Source organism: Heliconius melpomene, chromosome 15 (assembly GCF_056956725.1).
Source record: "Heliconius melpomene rosina isolate 202511_hmr_F chromosome 15, ASM5695672v1, whole genome shotgun sequence".
NCBI classification, from domain to species: Eukaryota; Metazoa; Arthropoda; class Insecta; order Lepidoptera; family Nymphalidae; genus Heliconius; species Heliconius melpomene.
In genome coordinates, this window is record NC_140403.1 from 1,521,374 (window position 1) to 1,549,360 (window position 27,987).

The 27,987-nt window shown below is 33.0% G+C and overlaps 7 protein-coding genes and 1 long non-coding RNA gene across 9 annotated transcripts; 4 read left to right on the forward strand and 4 right to left on the reverse strand.

Annotated features, from left to right (window-relative positions):
- The first annotated feature begins 54 nt into the window (after positions 1–54).
- Positions 55–1,253, forward strand: LOC146531217 (histone H3.3A). The gene is made up of 3 exons (XM_085197964.1): positions 55–214; positions 351–644; positions 729–1,253. The coding sequence occupies exons 2-3, from the start codon at positions 363–365 to the stop codon at positions 855–857; spliced, it is 411 nt and encodes a 136-aa protein (XP_085054090.1). The 5' UTR covers positions 55–214; positions 351–362; the 3' UTR covers positions 858–1,253.
- Positions 1,254–3,449: 2,196 nt separating this feature from the next.
- Positions 3,450–4,623, reverse strand: LOC146531218 (uncharacterized). Its single transcript, XM_085197965.1, has 2 exons — positions 4,477–4,623; positions 3,450–3,895 (listed from the first exon to the last, which is right to left on the reverse strand). Exons 1-2 carry the CDS (start codon positions 4,500–4,502, stop codon positions 3,511–3,513), a joined length of 411 nt encoding a protein of 136 aa, XP_085054091.1. The 5' UTR covers positions 4,503–4,623; the 3' UTR covers positions 3,450–3,510.
- Positions 4,624–4,706: 83 nt separating this feature from the next.
- Positions 4,707–5,806, reverse strand: LOC146531219 (uncharacterized). The gene is made up of 3 exons (XM_085197967.1): positions 5,530–5,806; positions 5,233–5,435; positions 4,707–5,147 (listed from the first exon to the last, which is right to left on the reverse strand). The coding sequence occupies exons 1-3, from the start codon at positions 5,612–5,614 to the stop codon at positions 4,875–4,877; spliced, it is 561 nt and encodes a 186-aa protein (XP_085054093.1). The 5' UTR covers positions 5,615–5,806; the 3' UTR covers positions 4,707–4,874.
- A 168-nt stretch (positions 5,807–5,974) lies between these two features.
- LOC146531220 (UPF0193 protein EVG1 homolog) lies at positions 5,975–12,254 on the forward strand. The gene is made up of 5 exons (XM_085197966.1): positions 5,975–6,174; positions 6,248–6,428; positions 8,913–9,070; positions 9,456–9,677; positions 9,944–12,254. Exons 1-5 carry the CDS (start codon positions 6,051–6,053, stop codon positions 10,078–10,080), a joined length of 822 nt encoding a protein of 273 aa, XP_085054092.1. The 5' UTR covers positions 5,975–6,050; the 3' UTR covers positions 10,081–12,254.
- Positions 10,218–12,723, reverse strand: LOC146531221 (ATP-dependent DNA helicase Q1-like). The gene has a single exon (XM_085197963.1). It carries the CDS (start codon positions 12,442–12,444, stop codon positions 10,549–10,551), a length of 1,896 nt encoding a protein of 631 aa, XP_085054089.1. The 5' UTR covers positions 12,445–12,723; the 3' UTR covers positions 10,218–10,548.
- Positions 12,724–13,230: 507 nt separating this feature from the next.
- Positions 13,231–14,540, reverse strand: LOC146531222 (uncharacterized). Of its 2 annotated transcripts, none has more exons than XR_014878779.1 (2): positions 14,455–14,540; positions 13,231–13,595 (listed from the first exon to the last, which is right to left on the reverse strand). It is a non-coding gene; the product is annotated as an uncharacterized LOC146531222 (long non-coding RNA). The 2 variants fall into 2 exon arrangements; XR_014878780.1 differs by lacking the exon at positions 14,455–14,540 and adding an exon at positions 13,889–13,997.
- Csas (CMP-sialic acid synthase) lies at positions 14,097–15,054 on the forward strand. The gene is made up of 4 exons (XM_085198112.1): positions 14,097–14,254; positions 14,326–14,528; positions 14,597–14,810; positions 14,883–15,054. The coding sequence occupies exons 1-4, from the start codon at positions 14,223–14,225 to the stop codon at positions 15,052–15,054; spliced, it is 621 nt and encodes a 206-aa protein (XP_085054238.1). The 5' UTR covers positions 14,097–14,222.
- A 71-nt stretch (positions 15,055–15,125) lies between these two features.
- Positions 15,126–21,897, forward strand: LOC146531224 (sorting nexin-8-like). The gene is made up of 7 exons (XM_085198111.1): positions 15,126–15,408; positions 16,283–16,493; positions 17,395–17,620; positions 18,323–18,428; positions 18,698–18,830; positions 19,366–19,591; positions 20,791–21,897. Exons 2-7 carry the CDS (start codon positions 16,288–16,290, stop codon positions 20,950–20,952), a joined length of 1,059 nt encoding a protein of 352 aa, XP_085054237.1. The 5' UTR covers positions 15,126–15,408; positions 16,283–16,287; the 3' UTR covers positions 20,953–21,897.
- Positions 21,898–27,987: the final 6,090 nt, after the last annotated feature.

Here is a 27,987-nt window from a genome sequence, read left to right on the forward strand (position 1 = left end):
TGGCCGACTTTTCTACCAATCAGTTGCTTCATACGTAAACGAGGTTATCCAATCCGGTGGCCAGATCAAGGCGTCAGTATTCACCCGCCATTCTCTCGGCGCCATCTTGACTTATCTTCGAGCATATGATCGTTGTTGTTAGTTCTCTGTTAGAATTAGTAAAACTGCGTTAATTTTCGATAAAAGTTGTGTTTTGTGTGTTAATTTGATCCAGGTACGTATTCTAAATAATAATTTTTAATAAAAAAATCGGATTCCTTAACTTTGACAATAATATTATTAAGTGAACGCTATTGCAACATCAGTTGTTTATTGTGTTGGGTGAAATTTCTTTTTGTTATAAATTACAGCAATAACTTGAAATGGCGCGTACCAAGCAGACTGCCCGTAAATCTACTGGAGGTAAAGCACCTCGTAAACAATTGGCTACAAAGGCAGCCCGTAAATCGGCTCCTAGCACGGGAGGTGTGAAGAAGCCCCATCGTTATCGCCCTGGTACCGTGGCGCTCCGAGAAATTCGTCGTTATCAGAAATCTACCGAGTTGTTGATCCGTAAGCTGCCCTTCCAGCGTCTCGTGAGAGAAATCGCTCAAGATTTCAAAACTGATCTTCGTTTCCAGTCTGCCGCCATCGGCGCTCTGCAGGTGGGAATGTCTACTAATTCTTTATAAATTAAGCAAACCTTTTGTCATAACCTAATGGTTATTTAATCATTTTTTCGATTTCAGGAAGCAAGCGAGGCTTACTTGGTAGGTCTCTTTGAAGACACAAACTTGTGCGCCATCCACGCTAAGCGTGTAACCATCATGCCTAAAGACATTCAGTTGGCCAGACGGATTCGAGGAGAACGCGCATAAATTAGCTTTAATATACCTAATTTTAAATTATTCATAATTCAAATGGACATTATTTCTATGAAAATTTTCTATGTTGTCTCATATTTAATTTATAGTAATAACATTAAAAATCGTTTAATGTAAGGAGGCAGCAGTACTGATTTTTTTTTTATAAATTTCTTATAACATAAGTTAGTATGTTGTGTGTACACGGAGCACTGCCACGTCTTGCGGAGATTCACTCTTGGCTAGCGTCTTGTACAAACAGCGTAGAGTCTATATCTTAGTGACTTGTGGTATATCTAGGTAGTACTATAGGCAATATTATAACTACATAAGCCCCCGTGTATGTAATTTGATGCACTATTGGTATGTGTAATGACAAGTTTTGGAGTTAATAAATATAATTAGAATAAATATTTGTTTCTTTTCACTGAACTAATCTTAAAAATATATTTCAAGTTTCTTATAATACATAATATTCAGTTACAATAGTCCTAAAAGGGTAAGCATATTCTAGAATTGATGGTAATAACTTAATGTTTTAATTGTGTTATATACAATAGGAAAATTTTAATTCTTTTCCGCTTTTGCCCTTAGCTCCATATCCTTATAAATTTTCTTTGTTTGTCTATAGTTCTTTACATAATAATTTTTAACCAATTTATTACATGACTGATTTTGTCTTAATTTTATTATGTAATGAAACAAATATCAAAACAATATTGATTATAGCAAGTTGCAATGGTGCTATATATATTTCAGCTAACTAAAATGATGTAACAAGAATGTTAAATTCTCTTGCTCTTTACTAAAAAAGTTATATTTGCTACCCTTAGCCAAAGTAGGAGATTTTTATTAAATACTAGCGGACCGCCCGCGGCTTTACCCGCTTGAAGTACATGATTATTTATTTAATACACAATTGACTGACAATTGTAATTTCTGAAATTATAGACTTCTAATATGTTCTTTTACGACATTATCATAATTTCTGTAAGGAATGATGATACTTGATATTTAAAATTATATACGTTACTAGCGGACGCGCGCAGCTTCGCCCGCTTATATGCACTTTTAGGGGTGAATCCTAATAAACCATGAAACACGTGTTCAATGAAATAAAATATTGCAAATTCCCGTCTTAGCGAGCACCTACGTCCTATAAATAACTCCTATGCAAAATTTGAGATTCCTAGCTCTGGTAGTTTCTGAGATTTCGTAATGAGGGAGTGACCTTTCGATTTTATATAAATAGATATAGAAGATAACATATTAGAGCATTGATACGTAAAGCTAATTATTTATTATACTGTTAGCGAACTATAAAAGAATTGTGTTAATCGAGGGATGCAAGATAAGAGCTTCCATTAAAGATCGTACTTACTTTTCAGGGGCGAGGAAAAGTTTTCAATAATATATATCATTATAAAGAAGACCTCAACTATTACCGCCTGCACCGCGTGGAGGTACTCCTAGCTTATATATATAGTCATTTCATTTAACTCTGACCACGCAGAACAACTATTCCGAAGTCATTATATTCATATCTCTTAAGGTTTAGCTGGACTATTAGCGTTCCATATGAGCTGCTCCACATCTTCATTTTTATTACATGAACAGAAAATGCTGTTGTGTTGATCAACTTTTACTAAGGCTATATTTATTTCTCTTAGAGATTAGTTGGGCTGCTAAGGTTCCACATCGGGTACTCCAGTTATACAACCAAAAAAGTTTCATTCAAATCCGTCCAGTAGTTCTGGAGACTAGCAGACTTTTTTTTTGTGAATTTTGGCTCTTACTGTTCCTAAGCCACCCTCAAATATTATTTTGTAAATATATTCAATTGTAAAGATGCACTATTTTTACTTTCTTATTATATGTATAGATTAAGAATGTTTTAATGACTAATTCATTAATTGAGTCATCAAATTTTAATAATTACTATTGTGCAACAATATGAAGATTATTTGAAAAATGAGTCATAACTCATGGTGTGCTTGTTTGTATGCTATTAATAATTTGTAATTACTAATTACATATTCCATTCAATTTATCAATAATTAATGTTTTTGAAAAACATTTCATATTAATTTACTAGTACTCCTCTAAAATTAATAGAAGGATAATTTAAAGTGAATTCAAGATTCATTATTTATTATATTGCTATGTAACTCTGGTGGGAAGTTCCATTATCATAATCACAATTTCCACAATTATTGATTGTGTGACTAATGCAACAAAGCAACATTAGCATATCTCAAGATATTTTCTGACCAGACTTCTGAGGTAGGCACAGATCACCCGGCTCCCCCCCTTCCTGTGCCCATGCCTGTACCATATTAATTCTTTGGGCTATGTCAACAACTTTGGTAATCTTTTGTATAAATCTTGTTATTTCAAATTTTATCCTTTAGGGATGCTCCCAAACATAGTTCCTTCTATAGCTCACTAAATGATCATAAATGGATTGACCAGTGCTATCTGCGTCCATATCTCATCTTCATCTCTTAATTTGTAGGACAAATCCATTAAAGACTTGCCATCAGACTATTTATATGTGTTTTATTTAATGTACAAAAAAAGTTATGGAGCATAAGAAAACAAAATAAAGACAGTTAAAATAATTTATTATCAACAAACTACTTAAAACAAAGATACCATTAGTCTTAACTTATTCAGCAACATTTGCTTCTTGTAATTCTATTTCTTGCAACCGTTTCTCTATATCAGCAACACCTAAGCCTTGTTCTTTATTGAACCTATAAGATTGTAACAATTGCTGTTTTTCCATACCTTTTATTCTATCATATAGTGTTTTGTTAAATTCAAGATCCACATCATTCTCTTCTCGGAAAACACAGAAGTACAGTAAGAAGATGGCAACACTGCCCACTACACAGTAGGGTTGATACCACGGCATTTGCTCTGCCTGTTTGTTTCTAAATACTGATGGTAATTTTCGTCTTGCAGCTTCGCTTGTTGAAAATTTTACTGGCTCATTCTCTTTTACTTGTGTACAGTACAGTCTGTGTAGGTTATTGTTTTTTATAATATTTCTGAAAATTTTAGATTTAATTTAATCTTTACATATTACATGTGTTTTGCAGAGTAATGAGATAATCTGGAGAATAAGAAAGAAATAAGAAGATAACAAAAAATAACATAGATATCATAATAAATATTCATCATAAGCAAAATATAAAAAAACCATTCCTCATCTAGTGTTCAATACTAGATGAGGCATAATATTTTTTGTCATGTATATTGTGATGTTGTGTTTTTGTTCTACCAAGTAATAAATTATGAATCCATAAGTCTAATACTTTGGTAACTTACTTTCCAGTTACCATTGTATATAGTCATATTAATACATAATAAAACAACTTTAATATCCTCAATCATAACCTTAAATTTGTTTATATAAGCAATGAAGACTGTACTGGAAACATTTTACGTTCTCATACAAAGACAAATTATAACGAATTGGTGGAACTGCATTAAACAGCAAAGCATGTAAGGAATAATGATAATCACATAAAACTAAATATTTATTTTTAGGAAGAGATCACTGGGGAGAGTTATACAGGAATATTATTATTGTATATGGCCTTAATATAAACTTTAATTTATCTTATACCTTATGAGGGAAATGCTTCGATTCATTTTTGTATATTTTTACACAATAATAAGAAGAATTGTTTGTAATTTTTCCAGGTAGGCACTTAGTTTTTCAACATTTTGATGAATTAACTGTGACTTTGACGTTTCTACAGCTGTTGATATTTTGATTTCTTTTGACGCTTCGTTTATTAAATAAATTTTATATAATAAGTAAAATGTTATAAATAATTTAATTGCTAAAATTAAATCCCTTTTTTAGTGGTTCAATCTTTTCCAAAGAGTAACATAAAGCATTCTTTATACTATAAAAGGAAAAGTTTAGTATGTTTAAATAAACTTGTAATTTTATTTCTTAAATGGTAAATATAAAAAAAAATGTTTAATATTTACTTATTAATTGCATAATTATTAAAATTACCGAACAAATTCTTCCCCGCATTCTGGTTCGGCTTTCAATCTATCTCTTTCAGCAACAGCTATATTACGTCTTTCAATAGCGGTTACTAATCTATTTTGATTTTCTAACAGTAGTTTATCATAGTCTACAGGTTCTTTAACAATTTTAGGAAATGTTTCCATACAAACAGGCTTTGTAAGAAGAGCCCAAACGTCATATTTATCTGAAGTGGATTGTATTTCTTTGCAAAATGTTGAACGTTCCTCCCACACTTTTAAAATACCTGCATTCTTTATTAGTCGATAATAATTATAGCTTAGATTATTACTACATAATAAAAGTATATCATTGAATAGGAAATTGTATATTTTTTACCGATTTATTTCTTAATTCTTCTAACTCTTTTTTCATAGTATTCAATTGGTCAAGTAAAGAATCACGTTGAATTTTTTCCAGCACAATCTGTTTTTTAAGAGTGTTTGTTTTATTTATCAACGTTTGTTGTTCTTGTTCTGATTTCTCCGCCTGTATTGTAGCTTTACGAATTTCTTTGTGCAGCGAAGCTATTGCAGTTTCATCTACAATAATTTAAATGAATTACAATTTTAAAGAAATACTTAAAGATATTTCTTGTAAGAACAAGTACTTAATTATCCATTTAATATTACTCACATTCTCGTTCCTCGTTGAGTTTTATCTCTGTATCTTGTTCTTGTAGTTTAATTTTTTCAATTGTTGAACTAACAGAGAATTCCATTTTTTTACGTTCAATTTAATTTACTTTCAAGTTGCTGCGCGCTGACACGTGCTATTAGGGGCTGGTTCATATATTTTTTTATGCAATAAGTATGTCCCAGCTGAAACACCACCGTGTCAGCCGCCAACCACTATGTAATATATTCAGGCTTATAATATTTTAATTTTATTTTGTAAACAAAATAAAAAAATATTAAAAATAAAAATTATTAAATTAGTAAATATTATGCTGAAAATAAAATATATTTTTTATATTTTATTTTCAGCATAAAATTTACATAATATTAACTACAACAAAATATTCCAAATATAATTTATCTATTACATTATTATTATATCAATAGCGTTTCCTGGGATATTTTGAAAATAGTCAAATCATACGCATTGCATATATATCACAAAATATTAAACAATAATTAAAAGTTTTTATTAAAATAATGGAAAAACCCGATGCAAATGGATGTGTTAATATTACGTGGCCCAGCAAAACTATACCGCACGGTGGAGTGTTTCACACGAAAGTACTGGAACCTTCCGCAGCCCGACAAGATTTTTTAAAATGTACCTATAATATTTTTTTTACTTAAAAATGTCTTAAAATTCAATATATTTTTATTACTATATATTATCCTAGTACTCCTAGAGGAATCTAAGCTTACAATAGCGCAGCGGCGTAAGAATGCCTTTACGCTGCGTCAGGAAGAAGTCAAACTGGAAACTAAGCCACGGCCGCAGCCTCCATCAGTTCGACCTAGAACATCTCGACGTCGATCTCTTTCTGCTATAAGAGTATCGGAAACTTTAAGTGTAGACCAGTAAGTACTAAAATATTTGATTAATTAATTTATTTATATCTTGATCAAAATCAAGACAGAGAGTGTCTCCTCTTTCCGTTGGACTGCAAATTATTAAATGTTGAGTAACGTCTTTCTTTAAGGTGTATTTTATATGTTTATGTATGCAGTGGCGGACTAGGGGGGGGGGGGGGGCAGGGGCGGTCCGCCCCGGGCCTCGGGTCCTGGGGGGCCTCCAAATGGTGCAAATTCCCTTGATGAAATCCTAAATAAGCCTTTGAAAAAACGCATAGTATCTACTTAAGAGAAAGTTTAAGGTTGAAGGGGGCCTCCAATAAACAAATAAGTACAAGGATTAGTGCAGCCTGTACCGGTAGTTTGCATGTGATGGAATCACAGTTCGAAGTTTTTTACTTCAAGTTCCTAGGGCCTTCAGACCGACGTCATTTTATAAAAGTTTGCGTACTCACTAACCTGAAAGTGGGGCCCTTCCAGAAGTAGCGCAAAATAAAGATACATCTCTGTCTGGGAGGATGATTGAGCCATCAGATCGGTTTGGTTACTTATAAGGGGTCTTAAAATAGTCCATAAATAATATATGTAAAATTATAGCGTACCTTTTCAAAGTGGTTTTGGAAGTCAAATGGCAGTTGGCAAATAGCAAATTGGGTCCCACTCAACTCAAATTAACTACTTATTGACCAGACGGTGTCATATGGGCAAAGTAACTAACTGTAAAATAATTCCAGGGGAAAGCCTGACGGACCAACTTTAACTTTAACTTTAACGTCACCCCGAAGAAAAAAGTAGCTAAATGGACCGATGTAGACTGACTTCCTAGCAGAGGTGACGGGTGATATATAAAAGCATACCTGTTATTTTATATGGCAGTGAATGCTGACCAGCACTATCTCGGCACATTCAGGAGCTTCACGTCACGGAAATGAAGATGCTAAGGTGGATGTACGACGTAACACGGTATGACCGCAATCGTAACACATACATTCGAGGTAGTCTTGGAGTCCGTGACGTAGCGGATAAACTCCAAGAGCATCGCCTGAGATAATTTGGCCACGTTACGCGGATGCAAGTGCCATGCTATATCAGCCCCTGGAGTGAGACCTATCGAACGCCGAAGAAAGCGCTGGTTGGATGTTGTGATGCAGGACATGAGAGCCGATGGACTCACCATCGAGGCACTTAAGATCGTGCAAAATGAAGTAGGTTGAGTAGGAAGGCAGACCCTGGAAATAGCTGGGATTAATGCCAATAAGAAGAAGAAGTATAGTGTATTTTGTCCCAATTTTAAACAATCTTTAGGACGTCTGGCAAGAGTAAAGCCTACGTAAAGGGTTTGGTTATATTTTTTTTTTACATTTTTCTCAAAAACATATTTAAATACGAGCGTTTTTACTGTAACGTTGGTGAGCGTGTACCTTAAATTGGCGCTATCTTTGAAAGGGCCTCACTTTCAAGTTAGTAAGTACGCATACACTCTTACCTACTTATTAGATTATTAATCTTCAAAATTTCAGCTTTACTAAAATGACGTAGGTCTGGGGGCCCTGAGATCTCAGTGTACTTTATTTCATACGCGGAACTAATATTATTATAGAGTGTGAACTAGCTCATGATGATAAATTATTATCTATATTGGAACTAAGCTTATGAATTGACAATGATCAGGTTTTACATCTAGAGCTGCTCTGCCTCCACCTGTACCTAACTATCAAATGCTAGTAATAGAGAATATCAGTGCTCGTACCATTCTTATTTTGGTTTTGATACAAATTCCTCTTTTCTTCCATACATTATTTAGACGGATCATGGCTTCTTTTATTATCCCAATTCGTCGTTTATTTTCAAGTGTAAATGTAAACTAAATAAGTATACACACTAATTTGTACATAAAAAAATTTTTTAGGCCGGGGGGGGGGGGGGGGGGGGGGGGGGTTGCTTGGGGGGGCCTCATTCAACGACACCGCCCCGGGCCTCCGACGGAGTTAGTCCACCACAGTGTGTACGCATAGTACCTAAAAAATATACCTAAGTTCAGATGAACTTGCGGCGACGCGCGGTTGGCTCGGCGCGCCGCTAAAGACTCTAACCATAGATAACACACATATAGGTACTAGACATTTCTCGCAAATCAATGTTTTTGTGTACATGACCGCGCGCACGTTCTTGATACTAATCCGGCGTCATCTGAACCGGCTGAATCGCGCATTCATCTGAACTTAGCCTAATGTTGTTAGAGACCGTCGTCGTGGCGCAGTGGCACGAGCTTGCTACTGATAACACGCCGGTTATGGGTTCGACCCCCAGTCGCTTTAGTAATGAAGCAAAGCGCAGTGTTTAATTCCGTCACTTAACACGATATCTCGAGAATTTGGCGGAAGTAGGAGATCGGAAGTGTTTTAATGGGAATGGTGAGTCTTAACACTAAGTCACCTCTGCTACGTGTGTTATATGGCGCAAGCTAAAAAAATACTTTTAATGTTACAGCTACTGTCCGTTAAAAACAGGCGAAGATAGAGAGAAATTAAAAGATAAATTAGCAAATATAATGACCTATGGAGACACTGACCATAAACCGCCCTCGCCTCCGCGAATTACAAAACAAAAATCTAAAATACCGACGAAAAAGGAACAATGGAATGATTGTAAGCTTTAGGGACAATACACTTGACGAGTCATGGTCGTACCTAGTAAAGTTAGCTGTAGAGGCTGCGCAGATTTTGTTTTTTTTGTGTTAAAAAAAAGCCTACAGAACCCTATTACTAAGACTTCGCTGTCTGTTTATCCGCTTGTCACACGGTTGTATCTCATGAACTTTGATAGTCATTTTCACAGATGATGTATATCTGCTTTTATATCAACAACCACTAAAAAACTGAAAATATCATATATAATATATCTATAGTTTTGTATATTTCACTTTGACTTCTCTTGTTGTATACAACACTCAGATATATTTCGATAAAAAGTTACATCAAGTTTTTAAAGAAATATATCTGTTTTGTTTTAATATATTAAAAAAAATTGTAGTACTGACTCAAATTCGCGAAAGAGCCGAATGGTTAGCCGAGATGGAAGATTTAGGCCAAGCTGGTCCTCATAGGGATCTCATTAAAGACCAAATAGCTGAACGTATGAGGGCCCTTGATGCTTTGGGTGTCGACAGCCATTGCTCTTCTGCCAGGTCATCGGCAACCGGTTTCAGTGTTTTATATAACGAAACTGCTAGGTCAAGTAGCAGCGGAAAGATTGGTAAGTTGTTTATTTATACTAACCTTAAATGTTTACGAAATTTAACAAAATACAAGAGTGAAAATTGTATTTTAATTAGTTCAACCGTTTTTGAGATAAGCGTGCACAAGCACACAGAAAAAATATAAAAATGTTTGTTTTGGGTGTTATTGCAACTTTATAACTATTCCCAAAATATATTTTTCGTCATATGTCTTTCATGGACAGGCATTTACATTTTTTATTAAATTTAAGTACATTGTGTAAAAAAAATCTTTTAATTACAGAACATATAAGTGGATCTAATGCAATAAGAAATAGGAAACCAAAATACCCAATCAGGAAATCTAAGTATACAGAGGAAAATGTCGCAGCTTATGAAAAACTATCGCCATTACAATATTCTCCAAGACGTCGAGTTTAATTAATATAATAGCAGGAACAAAAAAAAAAAAATATCACCAAAACTATGAATTATATCAGTCAGTCTTAAATGTAATGAAAATAATTATACAATTTGAGAAATCAGGGTTTCTTTTGATATAATAAAAATTCTTGTGATTTAATATTAGCTTAATAATATTATTGTAAAATTAAATATGTACATTCAAAATGTTGTTTTTATCGAATTAAACTAACAACCATTAATAATAATAAAGAAACAAATAGAAATATATATAATATTTTTAAACATATCCCTAAATATATAAATAATAAATAAAACAAATATGAAGTAGCCATTGAAAATCAAATAAAGAGGTCTACTGCAGGTTGCCTTAGTGTAACAGTGAGTGACACCCACATGCACAGACATAATTATCTTGGTTTAACAGTCATCAAAACCAAATAAATAATAATTATTTAAAAGTATATAACTATTTCACTGAATTTTTTAATCATCATCACTCTCTATAATCCTTAACTTCTTTGTTTTTCTATCACTACTTGATTTTCTTTTCTTTATCTCTGAGGCATTTGGCTTGTTTATTGCAATTGATTCAATCTCTTGGGGTGCTGGCCTATCCAAATGAAATTCTGTATATTTTCTCACTGGCATTTTTAATGTGAAATCTGTATCATCAACTGCTTCCAAGTTGGGACCTTTCTTAATATATGATATAGTAGAATATGCAGTATAATGAAAATCTTCAATAAGGTATCCTTCAATAAGCAAAAATGCAATTACATCTTCACCAATATTCCTAGCAAAATTGGGTTCTTTACCCTTTTGTCTCAATGGAACTGGTCCTTTTAAAAACCATGCATCAAGTAATTTCTGAGCAGTCAGTTTTGTGTCTTGACGGGCAGCATTCTCAATTATGTATGATATAGTTCTACAATGGTTTTCAAGACTAATTTCTCTGGTGGTTGTATTTGAATTTTCACATACGTCACACATTTTATTACAGTCAGTATCTCCCCAATCCTCGTCAAAGTGCTTTGCAAGTAATAATCTTCTACAAAAAGTTCCATTCAGGCAGTACTTTACCATGTCATATAAATGATCCATGCTGCCAATTGAAGAAAATACCATGGAGCTAACTTTAAATATATCTTGCATTCTGTATAAAGTTACACATTCTGCCCTTTGTCCATCTCGGCCAGCTCTGCCACTTTCTTGGTAGTAGTTTTCTATAGATTTGCTGATGGTGTGATGAATAACAAATCTAACATCAGGTTTATCAATACCCATGCCAAATGCAACAGTTGCTACAATGGCTTGATATTCTTTTGCATGCCATTTCATATGAACATCAGATCGAGACTTAGCTTCCATAGTTGCATGATAGTAGCCAACCCTCAAACCTCGCTTTTTCAAACCATTAGCTATATCTTCAGAATCTTTAATACTGTTAGTATATATGATACCACTTTCTCCCCTGTATCTATATTTTAAAAGTTTTTCTAATATTGATAAGCAATCTTCTTGTGATGTTGGTTTCTCTAGAATTTTGTAATATAAATTAGGCCTATTAAATGTTGACTTAATGACCAGGCAACCCTGTATACTAAGCATTTTCTGAACATCAGACAGAACATGAGCTGTAGCAGTCGCTGTCAAGCCAAGAATAGGAATATTGGGGAACATATTGGTTAATATCCCTAAGTATTTATAATCAGGTCTAAAGTCATGTCCCCACTGAGAACAGCAATGTACTTCGTCTATAGCAATTCTCTGTAATCTTCCCTCAGCAAAACATTTCTGCAAATTTGCCATAAACCTTTTACTCTTTGCAAGTCTTTCAGGAGTGACATATAATAATTTTATTTTTGTAGTTTTGTCTTTTAAAGCATTTAAGGCTGTGGAGGTTTCTTCTTTTGAGCTTGTGCTTGTCATTAGCATTGCAGGAATATCTTTATTTTTCAAGGACCTAACTTGATCTTCCATTAAAGACACTAGTGGTGATATAACTATGGTGAGACCTGGTTTTACAATAGCTGGTAGTTGGTAGCAAAGACTTTTGCCAGCTCCAGTTGGCATGACTACTATTGTATGTTGACCACTAAGAGTGGCATTTATGGCACTTAATTGTTTTGGCCTAAATGCTTCTATTTTAAAAACATCTTTGAGGGTTTTTTTTACTTTATCTGACCATTCGTACACGTTTCCATTCCAATCAACCCTAGACAAAGATATTAATTTTATTTTGTAAATAGAATTCGTAAGTGAAGTTTTTCTTTCGTTCAGTTCGCGTTGTTTATTTCGCAACTTGAGTATTTCTTTATCAATTTGCGCTAGATCTTTGTCGACCTCTGCTATTTCATCTTCCAAATCTTCGATCTTCATTGCGTAAAACTGCTTCTATTAAAAGAAAAACAAAAGCTTGATACGTAAATGATACGTTTTTAATGGAATATTTGCAGCCTGCATTTGCTATGCGCATGGCGCAATTAGTCATTTGCAAGTTTGGTATTGAACTTTCATAATAAATGCAATCCTATACTTCAACTTCAGCCAATATTCAGAATTTCAGGTATGCTGGAAAACAGAAAACAATGTCAATTGTCATATTGGCGTAACCGTTGAAAAAGTGACTTTGAGGTTGACAATATTGTCAAGGAATACAGGTACAGGTTAGTAATGTTATTTGTGTTCTATAGCGTACTGCACCTATAATGCTGAAAATTTTAATAAAAGAAATATTGTAACTACTGTGTTCTTTCCTTTTTTTAGCTTTACGGTGTTTATGCAGTGAAAGCAGAGGGAACCTAATTCAGACATTCTGTTCTTCCCTTACCTTGTTACCAGAGCGAGTAAATGAAAATATCAATAAATAAAAATTTATTTTTACGAGTGGTATTCAATAGATATTAATTAAAATAAGCTTTACAGCTTGGCAAAAAAGGGTATGGAGAAATTGAAGCCACCACTAGAATTTATACAGTACGACAAGAACAGTCACGGTTCTTGTTATTATTTTTACATAATGTGTTATTTTTTTAAAACTCGAAATATGTTTATTTGAAATGAGATAAGACATTTTAATTTCACTTTAAAACATGGTTCGTTTTGACTTTTTATTCATTATGATCTTATTTTTTTTATATAGATAATTTAAATAAAAGAAAGAAGTATTTTAGTTATTTTATATCCTATTTTATCAAGCATGTACGTTTTGCCATTAGACACATGTTCTTTTGATCCAGTAACATCAATTGATTGCCAACAGTTTTTAAGTTTGTATGACGAATAAACGTAACTCTCATCACTTAGATGAGAGTTATATTATATATATTGTTTACATACTTATGTAAACAATATCTTTTTGCAATTCCTGTGATTAATTTCTTTCTTCATTATAATTTTTAGACATTGCTTCCGTTTAATTGCAATATTAGTTTTTTTCATCAATACAGATCTTTCGGACTCACATTTTTTGTATGAGAAACCCAGTGCTTTTAGATTTTTTCTTTAACGTTGTTTCGAAGAGTAGGTACCTAAAAATAAAAACCATTTAAATAAAAGACGAGTTAGTTATCATAAATACAGTTTGAACCACTAGAGGTAAATGCACAAAATAAATGTTAGATTTACTAGCTTTTTTACAACATAAAAGAACCTTTCGCCTTACGGCATACAAATCAAAATCGTCCAAATCTATTCAAGTAATTTCAGAATTGAATTCTTAGACTTATATTTTACTTTTGTTGTATATTAATAGAAGTAAACAATAAGATTTACAATATAATATGAAGTTAAAGAAATAAAGTGGTCAATATATCTGACTCACGTTTATTAAAAATGCTAAAATTAACGAATTAACTTAACGAAAGATTAACTCTATTGTAGTGCTAGTTAGAAATACAATTTGAACACCCCACTGCCTATCCTAATGTTCCATAGGACCTCACAAATACACAAGTCTCTTCTCTTATCAAAAACAAATAATTTCGTGTTTAATATTTTCGATATTGTTTAAATCAATGATGATATCGTCAATAACCAAAGTGATTGTCGTACACGTTGCTCGTTACAAGTATGTAACAATCACGGAAATGTTTCATTAGATGTAATATCCTTGTTCGATCAAGTCTTTTGGCTGTATGTTTAAGTAGAGCATTATCATGTTAATAAAAATTATTTGTGTCTTTGGAGTGTATGTTTTTCTATATTATTTTATGTTTAAATGTAAAAACAAATACTATATATACATTTCTTATCATACAGTGTTTCTCCGATATTTTCTGATCAATATCCCGCTATATTAATACTTGCTCGTGGTGGTTCCAAAGGAATACCATTGAAGAATATTCAAATAGTAGGCGGTATTAGCCTCCTAGCTCGTAATATACTTACTGCAAAGAAAGCTGGATTCCAGGATATAACAGTGTCCACAGATCACCCTTTGATAGCCTTAGAAGCTCTTAAATGTAAGTAGAAATGTTCTATCACACAAAACCATAAATATTGAATTTAAATTTAATCATAATTTTTTTAGATAATGTCGATATTTTTAAAAGAAGTTATGTTACATCAACAGACTGGGCTCCCTCGATATGGGGCGTGTCCGAATTTATTAATAGCAGATTGGATGTAAAAATTGTAGCCCTTCTGCAGACAACATCACCGTTTATGAAAGCCAAGGATCTGTATTCTTCATTTCAAAAGCTTAACTATCCAGAACCATTTGATTGTATATTTTCTGTTAAAAGGTAATTTCTCAATAAAAGTAAATATTAATTAAATCTGAAAAAGCAAAAAATAGTTCTAATCTCTTATTTTAGAGAACATCAACTTCGATGGTGTCATGATAATCTTGGCACAAAGCCATTAAATTTTAAATATAACAGTCGTCCACGGAGACAGGATTGGAATGGAGAATTTATTGAAACTGGAGCTTTTTATATATCAAGGAGGGAACTTATTTTAAAGGGGTTTTTACAAAACAATAAGTAACATATCAACATATTTTTATTACCATTATTTTACATAAAATTATATAATAACGTAAAACGAAATGTAAATGTCAAAAGTTTTCTTTTCCGGTTTCCGGACGTGGCAAGTTTTCCAAACAAGTTTATGACATAATGGAAAACATTTATTTATTTTATATTTATAGTTTTAGTTTTTTTTTTATTAATTATTCATCGATGTGATATTTGAAGTAAGAATAAAACAAGAAGCATCTTAATATGATTACAGTTGCACTATATGGGAAGTATCACCACAAGACAGCTTAGAAATAGATACAATTTACGATTTGCAACTTGCAAATATTTTAATTTCCAATAATCTAATATAAAAAAGCAGGTATGTTGTACGTGAAATATTATATTTACACAGCACAGTGCTCTTGGAATTATTAAAATATTACTTATTAATTATAAAGCCTTAATAGAATATTAATTTACACAAAACATGAATATGTAATTTTTTGAGGCCAGTCATGTTGCAGGCCCATGAGTGTGTGACTGTAAACGTGCAATGCTTCGTGCATTGTGTGGAAAGTGGGGAATAGAGTGTCTTAATACTAAATTCCCTCTGCATATCTTGCTGTGTGGGAGATACAGCATAAAGCTAAAAAAAATATTATTAATATGTTAACAGTATGTAATATGTGTAGTTTCTAAACTTATCAATATACTTGATTATTTGAATTCCTAAATGTTAAACACATGTTGCTTTTTATCAGTTTTGTAATGTCCTGTTTGTATTAATATTCTTATTATCACAAAACTTTTTTTTACTGATGCTATATTACTTACAGCTTAAATTTTAAATCTTTTAATGTCAAAAAAATATCAGAATCAAGGAACATAAAAATATTGAGGCAGTATCTAATTGTAAATATGTCAGTTGTGAGTTCAATTCCTTTTTGGAGGCATAAATGATTATTATTTTCCTTGGTCTAGTACTGTTATGTGACAAAATGCAGTATTGAGTTCTGTCAACATTCTGTCTTTACACTAGGATCACTCTGCCTACACTGTTACACTGCGTTAGGGACAGTTTGAAGTTGTAAATAATATATAAAAACATAATTACTTAACAGAGCTAAATTACTTAATACCTATTAAGAGTATTGATATTTTTTTTCAAGTTATTTCAGATTAAATTCATAACCTACAATACAATACTAACTGCAATATATATTAAAACTATTTAAATGCCAAACAAATTTTAGTGAATATGTCAACAAATACTGAAGAAGTAACATTTGAAGAACTTGAAGCAACAGATGTAATTAGTGTTGAATTAGTTCCTGAAAGAAAAGGGTTAATACTAAAACATTGTGAATATTATGTAAGCTCTCGTAGACACGGAACCACTGTCACAAGGAGATACAATGAATTTGTGCAGCTTTATGATGTTTTGTATGCTAAATATCCTTATCGGTGAGTTATATATAAGATATTGATATAATAAATTATAATGATTTCCTTGCTCTGATAATTTTAAATTTAAAAAATTATCTTTTTTTTATATAGCTGTTTGGTGGATTGAATTTACATATTACATGTCATATCATTGACAAAATATATTGCATAAATCTGTTCGTAGAAACCGTAATACAGGAATTGGTCCCCAATCCCCTAATAACTGCAACCCGCTATATCCTGCCAGTCTGATGGTAATCCACTACAGCCTCAACCTTAAAATATAATTATACTTAAAAATATTTTTGTTACTTAACCTAGGTTCAATATTATTTGTTGCCACCCTGCATGAAATATACTTAAATAAAGCTGCAAAATTATTTAGTCATTTATAGTAAAACATCTCTTATAAAACATGTTTATAAAAGACAATGAAATATGTTTTCATTTTCGTATGTTTATTCAGTTGGTGAAATGAATATTAAAATGGTTGAATTTTTAAAATATTAATATCTATTTTTTATTTTGCTTTGTATGTACAACATCATCAAAGTTTTTGATAATTATTATTTACCTATTGTGGTACTAAGTTCAAAATGGAGCTAACAAAGTAAAACTAACAAGGCGAGGCCCTTGTGGCACAGCGGTACAGTGTCTGACTGCAAACGCAACGGTTTTGTGTTCAATTCTCACTCTGAGGAATAAATTATTTCCATTTCCTAGCCCTGGTAACAAGACAAAGTACAAATTCGAAAATTTCGTAGAGAATGCGGAGTGCTCGGCGTGTAAAGTCTGCACCTGCATAATATATTTTTATCTTTATTATTTAATGCAATTTATGCCACAATGAGTACCATGTTTTATACATTTAATACAGTAAAAATACTCTTATTTTAATGTTATTTTTCCCACATTACAGCGCAGTATGCAGCCTACCACCCAAACGGGTGGTCGTAGGTGGTGGCAGTTCCCTGTTCCTGCAGCGACGACGAGCGGCCTTACAACGCTGGTTGACCCTCGTCGCAAGGCATCCTGTGTTGGCACATGATGCTGATTTAAGAACGTTTCTGTGTGAAACATCACCCAGGCTGGAGAAACCGAAACATGATGAGTTTATATTGGCTGGTACGCAGGAGGATGATCCGGTAAGTGCAATACTAGTGAAAACCTACTAAAATTATAAATGTGCAAATCTTCTCGCAAAACTTCATCTAAATCCATTTAGTAATTTTAGAACAAATGTTCTGCTTTGACATAAAAACTACTAAATGGATTTAGATGAAGTTTTTAATAAAGACACAGAGAGAGAGAATTTAACCGTAAATGTGGTATGCATTCCATGCCCACTTCAGACTATGAATTACTGATATGTACACGCTAGCAAATAGCGGCGTTGAGCTCCGCTACTCAACACATAATGCGTTGAAAGTTAGGCGGTAAAATAGACATTTTATATATATTAAATATAAGTAATGGCAAATAGAAAATATTTTAAAAAATTTAAACGAATATATTCTATTACTATTATTTTGTGTATATGAATGTTAAGTGGGAACTGTTTATTATTTTGTGGTTCCCTTTTTCAAGCATCTCTTTTTACATAGGAATGATGGGTATGTATTACTATTTTGTATTGAGCCTAATCAAGTTTGATATTATTTCTTAGTAATTTATTTATTTGTTTACATATAAAACTAAACTAGATACAATAATGGCTTAAATAATAATTATATTACAATTTTGAAGGTTAAGCAAAAGAAGATGTATAATTAAATTGAATACAATTTTTTTATTAATTGCTATGTATTATTGTGGATAACAGTGTTATATAAAAATTTTATGCGTAGAACGAAATGAGAACTGACGAAATGCAAGAAGCCTTTGCATCTGAACAAGAAGAGTTGCGGTTGACACAGTTAGGGATAGGACGTCTCTTTAAAATTTTTGAAAAAGGTTGGTGTATTATCTTTTTTTTTTTTTTTTTTCATAATAAAATATATTTGGATTTCTGACAGGAACACTAGATTCAGTTTTAACATTTGGTCCTTTCTACTTATCCTGTTATTTGCGAGATCCAGCATAAAAATAGAAAAAGGAATAAAATATATTTTTTAAAAATTGTATCTCCCAGAGTAAGAAAAGAGTAAAAATAATTCTACATATCTCTTTTCAAAAGTAATAACAAAATTTTATAACACAAATATATTTATATAATCTGTCAGTGGAATCTCGGTGCTCCTCGGAACGCGCGGACATCCGCGAGCTGGGCGCGGCGCTCACGGCGCTGGCGGCGCCCGCCGCCGCCGACTCGCCGCGGTGGACGCGCATGCGCGACTCTGCCACTGCTGCCGCCAGGTTTATGTCTTTTATTATTTACTTAGTAGTTAGTGTTTGACTAAATGTGATCGTTGTGGGTTCGATACCCGCTCCGAGGCATGATTTTATTTGATTATTATCATTTCTCAGCTTTTGTATATACAGTTCAGCGTTGAGCCTTTCCACTCCACTCGCGATGACTCGAAAAGTTGGACGGAAAGTGGAAAATGTATTAGACTTAGACTTTTGCTATATGGACAAGCACATGAAGCTGTTTTTTTTATTTACATAGTATCATTCACAAAAGTATTGATAGGATACCAATTGTACATGGAGCAAATTGTTTTTTTTAGATTTTTCATATTTATATCTTTAGGTAAAGATTGTGAGTTCGAAACTTCCTTGAATAGTTATTTAAATTTAACGATGATTTATTTGGAGTGGTTAAGTAAATTTAGGTAAATGCCATTATGTTTTTAAATATCAGTAGATGAAATAATATTATAAAAAACATGTTCAAATACCCTTTATCACCTATCAAATTAATAAAACCAACTCCCTATCAAATCCCCAGGCTGGCAACTGACTCCCTAACAGACGACATTGAGGACGAAGAGCCCATAGACCGTATGGCGCTAGCGCTGGACGCACTAAGTGCATACCGCCAGCTCTGCGCGCGTCTCACCCGCGGTCTCCACGCGGAGAGGGCGGCTGCCGCCACCGCCCCCGCTGCCCCGCATGCCCCCGCCGCCCGCGCGCTGCGGGCTAGGCACAGATATGCGTTGCGGTGTGCTGTACAGGTGGGCATGTCTTTGTAGTTTATGTTATCCTGGTATTTGCAAATCATTATTTTGAAATTTTGTGTTCAAGTATAGCCATTATGTTCTGGTAGTCTGATACACTAAGCGCATAGAAACTTTCTGATGCTTCATGTTCTCCTGGTACGTCACAGTTCATGTGAAGGTATGGTACTAGCACTTAAGTGCGTTCTGCCTACTCAATAATATCAACAACATAGATATTATGAGTTGGCGGTACGCATTGTGGTGTACTGTACAGGTGGGGTGGGTGTACGTCCTTATAGTTTATGTACTCTTAGTAGTTGTGTGCGAAACAATATGCATACGTACTCTGTATGTACTTTGCGTGTGTGCTGTGGCGATGGACTACTTACTACATACAATATCATGCTGGTACTACATTTCACTTATTAGTACTTAGTAGCTTCTGGTTTCCTGGTACTTCCCCGACTATTTCTTCAAACTTTGTATGGTGTTCTTGATGACATGTTCTAATAGTTTATGTTGTCCTGGTATTTCTTTGCTAATGTTTGTTAATTTATTGTTCTGTTTATATTGGCCCAAAAAGACTTCTTACTAATTTATGCTCTCCCAGTTCCACATCAGTAGAATAATGATAGATAGACACAGTTTTACTTCCGGATATCCTATCTTTCTTACATTGCAATATGCTGATGTGATATGCTTAGGTGCTTTATGTTATCCTAGTATTTTGAAGTCTATATAAAAGTATTCAAAATAAATAAATAAATTTTCCATTCAACAACATACTGTGTGTATTTATTGTATGGCATAAGTTCTTGCGTTTTATGTTATCCCAGTACTTCCACATCACAATGTTTTTATTTTTAATTGAATTATTTTTAAATAAATTAATTTTAATTTTTTTTAGTTACATAAAAATCGTTGTATTTAATTAAATAAAGCAAATTTAAAAAAAAATAAAATAAAATAATTAAAGTAAATTAAAAAAAAAAAGAGTAGAAGTATGAGGAAGACAGTATAAATTTTTCTACCAAATATAGATGTGGAAAATGCATTGTCAATTTTTTTATATATCGACAATGAAATAACAATGAACAATGGGATTACTAGTGTTTTAATCGTTACATGCTTCAAAGCCTGCTGTAACTGGAACACTCTATCTAAATATAATAAGAAATGTAAAATAAATTTATAACAAACCCTAAAAATTTCAGGAAGCCAAAACAGCTCGCGCCTACGCCCTCTCAGCTCTCGAAGTACTCCCAGAGGTAATGAAGGCGGAGGGCACGGCACACGCGCGCGTCGCCGCGTTATGGGCGGACCTGCATACTGCGCTACGACACCCGCACGCTAAGTCTAAGAGAGAGAGAGTCTAAATAATGATTATAATAATGATTGATAACATTTTAAAATTAACATTAAAGTACTACCACCGATTTTGAAGGTAGTTCTGCTATTATAAACAACGAATTAAATTGATTATGTAAATTTGAATAAACTGACATATTTAATATGTCCATTTAAAACAGCTAATTTTTTAAAATAATTATTATAAAATAATGAAATAACACAATGATTTAATTAATATTGACTGTGCAATAGGGATTTACTTGCAATGTTCTTGTGTTGACATAAAAAATATATAAGAACTATTCAGACATTGTATCTCCAAGTTAGTAATTTAATGTAGGATTAACATATTATAAGAAAACATTCCATTAGAGTATAACAATACTTTAAAATTATATTAAATAACTGTTTTGGTTATTTTTTTTTACTTATGGCAAGGTTTTGGCAGCGTTTTTACTAAAAACATTCCATTTTTCTGTTCTGTCTCGATCTGTCTCGTTTTTCAAATGTTATTTCTTAGTATTAGTATAGTAATAATTAGAATAAGGACAAGTATTCGATAATTTGGACATCACATATATTTTATTAATAATGATTATGATTAAAAAAGAGTTAAGATACAAATTATAATTTTACAATTGTATTTAGAGACATTTTTGTTTACTGACTTCAATTGACTTTAGTGTAATTTAGTGTCAATTAAATGCTAAATGACATCTCTGAATGCAACTATTAATGTAATTTTACTAAATATAAAAATATATATTAGATGTTTAATAATATAACAATGCATACAGCTATGGTGGCAGAAATAATTATATAAGATAAGACCAAAATGTATAATCTACTGTGATACATGGAATATCAATGCTAGTATTAGTATAATGCAATAATTTAGTTTTAGAAATCAATATATTCAATCTGTTACTTTGTACCTATTGATAATAAACATATATACATTTTATACATTACTTTATTGTTTATTATTTTATTTTGATTTAGTGTATTTGTATGGAAGTATTTATACTTACATACATAAATGATTTTATCATGGGTTCCAATCTCAAGGGCTAAATTTTGTAATAAAGGTATTCACGTGGGATAGACGGCCTGTCCAAAATAAATAAATCTGAAAATAAATAAGTAATGAGTATTGGTTATATTTGTTTATTTTAGTTACTGGATTAAACTTCAATGGCCTCCATCTAGAAGGTTGAATTTCATTTTAAGTATCTCACTAGATGTGACAAGCCCAGAAATTTCATAATACTTTATTAACCACAATACAATACAATACAATACAATATACTTTATTGCACATAAAAAATTCACAAAAATTATATACAAAATAATAGAAACAACATGTACAACAAGGCGGCCTTATCGCTTAAAGCGATCTCTTCCAGGCAACCTTCGGTCGTTGGAGTTGTATAAAAAAGATGGTGGGTGGTGCGTTAAATTGCAGGAGATTATTTAATAGTAGAAATAAGAATAAAATACATGGACATAGATATATATATATACTACGAATAAATATTTATATAAATAAATATAATAATAAACAATAAATAACATATATATATATATACATATAAATCTTAGATATAATATTTATACATTTCTAAAAAGTATTTTGAAAATTAAAAGTATAAAACAAAGGCTAAATTAAATATTCATATAGTGGTTTTTAAGTGAAGTTTTAAATTTTTGTAACTTTTTGGCATGTCTGATCTCAATTGGTAAGGAATTCCATAGTCGGACAGCTTTAATAGTGAAGGAGTTAGTCAGAAAAGAAGAAGAGTGAGGAGGAATTTCAAGTAATAGATTATTCTGGGAACGTAGGGAAAGTGAGTGAACATCATGCAGAAACCTGAATTTTTTCTTTAGATAAGGAGGAGTAGAAGGATTAAACAGCACGGAATAGAGAAGATGAAGTATATGAGTATTCCTGCGAAGGCGGATAGGGAGCCACTTGAGCTTATCACGAAATTCAGAAATATGATCATATTTACGTATACCAAATATGAACCTAATGCAAAGGTTTTGAAGTCGCTCAAGTTTATTCAGTTGCTCCTCTTTAATGTCGAGATAACAAATATCAGCATAATCGTGAATTGGTAATAGGAGTGAGTTTGCCAGCGCAATTTTGGTAGGTATTGGTAGGAAATTGCGCAGCCTACGCAGAGATGCAGAAGCAGCATAAATCTTTTTACTTATCTCTCCTATTTGGGGTTCCCAAGACAAATGCTTATCAATAACTATACCCAAGTTCCTAACAGATTCCTTAAATGGAATGGAAGTACCACACCACAGAATTCGCTCAAAATTGTTAAATCAATTGTAGAATTGTATCATGACACAATGTTTAGGTGAAGTGAAGGTGACGCAATGATTATAATCAAAATATATCACGCAACACAAAAATAGTGTCGTCTATTTACAAACAAATATTCCATTGTTGTTCAAATTAGCTCAAACACATCGCTGCCTAATCCTTTCAGTCATGGATCACATTCGGATTACTGTAGCCGTAGCCTTTTTATTTATACTTGGTGTGGTCGCCCAACATAACAACTTATTAAGAAAAAGATACCGACCCATTTATCATATAACCGCTCCTGAAGGTTGGATAAGCAATCCAACTGGTTTCACCTTCTACAAACGTCAATATCACATTTTTTACCAGTACCATTCATATAATGGCGCTTGGGGCCACATGAATTGGGGACACGCTGTAAGCAAAAATTTGGTTGATTGGATGCATTACCCATCAGCTTTATTACCAAACGATTATTACGACCGCCATGGCTGCTTCGCAGGTTCAGCTATTGTAAATAGAAATTTTCTGCTGCTTTTTTACACAGGACGAATTCTATCCGAAAAAGAAAGTTATGAAACGCAAAATGTCGCTGTGAGCGGAGATGGGGTGTTCTTTCAGAAATATTTATACAATCCTGTTTTAAGGCAATCACCGAATGGGATTGGAGAATTTAGAAATCCAAAAGTATGGCGTTTCGGCAGACGTTGGTACATGATAGTCGGAAATACATCGACGAAAAGACACGGCCAGCTATTATTATACACATCTGAGGACTTATTTAGTTGGAATTTTAATAATACTTTGGTTACGTCCTATGGAGACATGGGTTATATATGGGAGAACCCAGACCTATTTGAATTAGATGGTATGCATGTTTTAATAATATCCGTCCAAGGCATGGAATTGGATGGATGGAGGTTTAGAAACTTATGTCAAACAGGGTACGTAATCGGACATTTTAATCACTACAAAGGTAGATTTGATGATATAGAAGTATCGAGTGCTACGTTTAATCAACTTGACTACGGTCACGACTTCTACGGCGCCAAGTCTATGATTGCCACTGATGGGAGACGAATTCTTATAGCGTGGCTTGGAATGTGGGAGAGTGAATTAAAAGAATCTACTTTTGGATGGGCAAGCATGCTAACAATTGTACGCGAACTACGTTTAAATGAAAACGGGGTTCTCCTCATGTCTCCCATAAGAGAAATGGAGGAGCTACGAGGAGAATTATTAGAAGATGCGTGGTACAGTCCAGGAGAGACATTCCCAGCGGAGAGCAAATCGTTTGAGTTGATTGTGAATTCTACATCGATTTACTTCGACGTAGGGCTCGTCTTCGAATGGAAATTGGGTAGATTTACAATAGGATATTCAGCAGAACATGGATATGTGAGCATCGATCGTGGAGGCATAGACGGTATTAGGCGTGCGTATTGGTCTCCCGTTAGTCATGTTTACATGAGAATTTTTGTAGATTTTAGTTCGATAGAGGTATTTTGTGGCAATGGCGAAGTTGTGTTTTCAAGTAGAATATATCCGAAAACAATACGCGTCCGCGTCGTTGGTAATTCACAATTATATATTTCACAATATAAAATACGTCGCAGTATTGGTTTTGATAGTGAACTAGTGCAACGACTTAATTTAGCAATAAATCCTTATCAAAGTTAATTTTTATTATGACATTAAATTTGTATATGTAGGTAATATTATATAGTAGGTACCTACTTGTGTTGAAACATGCAGTCGGCTGCTTTAGTACCTATTATTTAACTTTAAATCATAATTGTAATAAGCATTAGTTGAAGTACTTATTATTAATATGAGATTAAAAGGTTTTACTTTTTAATTTTTGTTGTTAGTTCTAAAAAAATATTAAACGAACGAGTGTTTTTTAATGTAAAGAATATCAACACAATAATAGACCCTCCAAAACTAAAACAGTAAAAAATCTAGTAGGCACTAAATTACTAATTCAAGAGAAACCAACAGAGCAAAGAGCAAGTTAATAGGGGAATTGTGCTTAAGATGACATACTTTTTGTTTGAAGACAAATATTTCAAATTAATAAAGTCATCTGAGAACAGCATATTGCGTATACTATTATATATTTCATAATCTACGAAATTATTTTAGTTTCAGAACAATCATCTTTCAAACATCTTAAAAATAAACAAAAATCGCACTTAGGTCGACCAGTGTAAGACGACATATCTACAGGGTAAAATGACATACTTAGTATGTGGTATAAAAACCCCATCATTATTTGTCGAGCATAGTTCACAAATAAATAGTTTCTTCTTTGCTGGGGGGCTTTTAAACAGTATTAAGGCCAGATTCATACATGTTGCAAATTTTATGAGGTTGGATTCCGTTATCAGTCACTTCCTTTTCCAAAAGGGAAATAAGCTTCGTCACTGACGGCTCTTGAATGCCCTTGCTCTAGCAGCCTCATCCATCTCTTCTTGTGACCAATATATATTCGTTTGTAATTGCCAGGCATTTTGTAGGTAAAGCAAAAAAAATACATCGATTCTATTTATAAGGGTAAGATAGTATGCCATCTTATACTCACGTTTTGTATGTCATCTTACCCAATAGATATATGAATTTAATTTTAACCGTTGTGCCAAAAGGTTATAGGTTAGGATGCGCTTTTAACGTTAGTTGTGTCATATAATAATCCTATTTTACATTTATAATTAGTTCAAATTGAAAATCTTTATCTTACATGTCTTTTCACCATCAAGCAAAAGCGAAAGAAAAATTTGTTGCAATTGAAAATAACGAAAACATGAATTACTTGCCCGTCTGCATTCACGTTCAGCCATACTGAATTTAAGCACTAGCTGCATCTACAGACACTCTCTAAAACGTCACAAGATCGCACTTAGCGCTAATAGTTTCATCAATATTGGTAGTGTGTCATCTTATCATAGTATGCCATCTTGAGCACAATTCCCCTAAGCGCCACACGCGTGTGACATAAGGTCTGGTTCACAGGCTGTGAGTTTGATTCCCAAGAAACGAAATAAAATATTTAATATTTTCATTTCTTCATTTTGGTAACGAGGCGAAGCGCGGCGTGGAGATCCGTTATTCAACACGCAAATATTCCAGAATTCGGCAGAAAGTGAGGAACGGAAGTGTCTTAATGAGAACAGAGTGTTTTAACACTAGTTCTCCAGGTTCCTTCTGCCTACCCCGCTAAATGCGGGTAACAGTGTGAAGTTTAGAAAATTAGAAACTATTCAATTTTCCTCGATTACAATATTTTGTATTGGGTGCAACCCCGGCATCATACCTATCTACCTACTAGGTTTTAGGCAAAAAAATTTTTTCCTGTAAATAAAAGAATGACTCTTCAGCTGGGACCAATCTTATTATCAAATTGATTTATTTATTAATCTTCGTAGATTTTAATTGAATATGGACTCCGTAAAACCCAAGAACGTTAGACATCTTCTTAATTTATTCTCCGCATCAATTCTTAGTAATTATCACATGATTACATACTTAAATAATCTCGACAGGAAAATAATTAAATTGCACATAATAAAAATACAGCTAGGTGGTGGTTACGCTTTCCAGGGAAATGAGATCCCGGGATTTCCTGTTCGAAACAGTTTTGGGAATCCCGTGTGATGAATATCTTGTTTACTCGATGAGTTTTTATAATTCCTGAGTAAAAAAGTACAGTTCAAGATAAGATTTAACATAGTATTATTTTTGAAAGTATTTTTACACATGTTATTATTAATATTATTTTTAAGTTAAAAATAATTATAGGGATTTTACTTAAATATTTGCACATACGAGTATATTTGGATTTTAAAAATCAAATTAAATCAGCTTTACGCTGTATTCCGCACACAGCAGGGTAGACAGAGGGAACCTCGAGTTAAGACACCTTCCGCCACCGCCACTTCCTGTCGAATTCTGGAGGCTTTGCGTGTTGAGTGGCGGAACTCAACGCCGCGCTTTGCATCCACAACAGAGCGAAGAAATGGAAATATAATCGTAAATAAAAAATTTACTTCCTCGAGTGGGGATCGAACCCACAACCGTCGCGTTATAGTTACACCCTTGTGCCGCTGTACACTAAGAAGTGCTGCGAAATCAGAATTTACAGTTTTATTATATGTAGAGATGTTTAAATCTGATAAACAAAGGATTTATATTTAATATTTCACCAAATAATTCACCAAGCACTCCAGTACCATTTTAGCATACTTTCTTTTAAGATTAACATAGAAATTACATTTTACAGTTGCGTGGTCTTATATAGCAATGCTTAAATTAGAAGACGTCAGCCTCATCCCCGAGACCATTCTTTGGACTTTAATATAATTTCACCCACGCGTCGTACACATCCCTTGTGTATCTCAATGGAAACAAAGGGAACCTTTTTTAATAATAAATTTTGGAGGAAAACTTTGTGCTATATTTCAATCTACTTACGTATTAATTTACAACTCTATTGCAACGGTATAAGGTGCGTTTTTAAAAGTAAAGTACAGGCCGCTCTACTAAACTACTGTTGGAGACCGCTAACGTCACACTTTATGACGTCACAAAACTTTATAATAGAATGTGAAGATAGAAGTTATTTTTTTAAAAGAAGAATAATATGACACTAATCTCTGTGCAACCTAATTTTGAGGCTGTCGTGGCGCAATCGCACAAGTGTGTCACTAATTAAGAAAAACACGACTATTCTGGGTTCAATGCCCAG